Source organism: Poecilia latipinna, unplaced genomic scaffold (assembly GCF_001443285.1).
Source record: "Poecilia latipinna isolate Pla-1442-1.1 unplaced genomic scaffold, P_latipinna-1.0 Scaffold4897, whole genome shotgun sequence".
Lineage (NCBI taxonomy): Eukaryota > Metazoa > Chordata > Actinopteri > Cyprinodontiformes > Poeciliidae > Poecilia > Poecilia latipinna.
The window spans coordinates 1-1,963 of NW_015117513.1; the positions used below are offsets into that span (position 1 = coordinate 1).

Genomic DNA, 1,963 nt, shown 5'->3' on the forward strand with positions numbered 1-1,963 from the left:
TAAAACACAAGAATGAAAGAGCACACAGAGCATGCACATTGCTCTTTGATTGTTTATGTTTTTGTGTCAGCTGTATTAAATATCGACAACATACAAAGAACATTTTGATATTTGCACATGGGAGAGCAGAAGAGGACAGTGGCTGATTTTTAGATCTTTGCTGAGGTAAATAAGATCAGGGGATAAGATTAGCTTCACATGCAAGTATGGGCTGATCATCAGTCCCCCAAAATTAAAGAAATTGATGCCGATAAATCATCTGACCCATAAATCAGTGTACCCCTTCTTTAAAGTGTTTTTTTTTAAAAAAAGAGGAAACGTTACATCACAGCAAATATAAACTTATCCCGACTATGATGAGAACCATAGGAAACATCAAATCTGAAATGTGCTCATTTTTAGCATTAAAGTCTAAAGGTCCTTTATAAAGGTCCCAACTTTTCTTCAATTTAGGTCACATGTTAATACGTATGTACTGTGTAAAACATGGGGATTTTTCTCAGTTGTTTTCAATAAGGGGAACCTTATGTAATTCTTGGTTGAATTTATTTTTAAATAATGTCATTTTCTTCTGTTTAATTCCTTGAATTTGAAACATTTTATCTGTATTACTAGTATTCTTCATTATAACTTAGTTTGCTTTTGGATTTCTTCTTTAGTTCACCATTTTCAGTCCAATTTGTGTTTGAAAGTGCAGTATAAAGGTAAACATCTAAAATGTCGGTCATTTTTTTATGTCACTACCACAAAAGAGGTTCACCAACAGAGAAAACGGCGAGTTAGTATTTTGAGTGTTACCAGCAGGACAGGCTCCACAGTAGAAAGAACCCTGAGTGTTGTAACATGGAACAGGAGGGTTGGATGAGCAGGGCTTGGTGGGCAGGTTACACTCATCAACATCAGACACACACGCTGGGTTCCCAGCTGGAGCTTCCCATCCACTCTCACAGATGCATTGGTATTTGGGCTGTTTATTGAAGCAAATAGTCAAACTGAGACCCATGATGCCAAAAGTTCCACATAAGTTAAAGTATAACCAGTAGGGGTGTAAAATAATCATTGTCAAATAACTCAAAGATAGAGCTGTTTTTTAATGAGACAAATAAAAATCATAAACCAAAGCATAATGTGGTTTAAGTGGCAAAGCATATGTATCTAGATAGGATTACTCTACATAAATCCAAATAATACAAATATTTAACACATTAAAAAACACTTAGAAACACATAGAAATGTTACAAAGAATATTAGTCAATCAATCACGAATCAAGTATGGTCATTCATACTACATATAGTTACTGCCCAGATAGCAAGCAATGCTAATTCAACGTTGAATTATGGTCAAAAATGTTGACTTTAGGTTAAGATCGACGGCTGATGGTGGATCAACCATCAAACAATCATCCAAATTTAGCCAATAACCAATGTTGAGATGTCATTGAATCAATGCTGTTTGTGGTTGAATTCTGATGGTTGAAATGCCAATGCCAATGTTGTATAAATGTATGCTGTCTGTCACACCTCTTCTCCTCTGCACTGTTGAGGACAGTAGGTTGTGATTCCTTTTTGGTACATTTTCTTACTTGTCTGTAAATATTATTGTTGGCTGTTTAAATGTGTAATATGTTGACATAAAAGCATCTACAAGTTACTACAAGAAGTGGAGTGGTCCACAAAACCTTTTTTTACACCAGTGGTTTGTCCCAACCACACAGTCCCTTTGCTGCTGGCTTGTTTGCAACCAGCTTCTGAATTGAATTCTACTCTGAACACTTTTAATATTTCAATGTGTTTCAAAACTTTTCAAATGTTTATTATCCTTCTAACAGGCCCAAACTGGTGACACCCTCACTCTTACTTTTGTTTTTCAGCTGCTGCTCAGCAGTTTGACTCCAAGCTGACAGACATGGACTACAGCAATACTGTCAAAAAGTGGCTTTGTTACACAACAGAACGAGAGGAA

The 1,963-nt window shown here is 35.9% G+C and overlaps 1 protein-coding gene across 1 annotated transcript in view; it reads right to left on the minus strand.

Annotated features, from left to right (window-relative positions):
* Positions 1-798: 798 nt before the first annotated feature.
* The window catches only part of LOC106943126 (cubilin-like), a gene marked incomplete at its 3' end in the record, with an annotated part of 12,587 nt that continues 11,422 nt past the window's right edge, over positions 799-1,963 (minus strand). The window contains exon 7 of the mRNA XM_015026468.1: positions 799-967. Within this exon, the coding sequence (XP_014881954.1) occupies positions 799-967 (169 nt within the window). The remainder of the gene's footprint in view (positions 968-1,963) is intronic.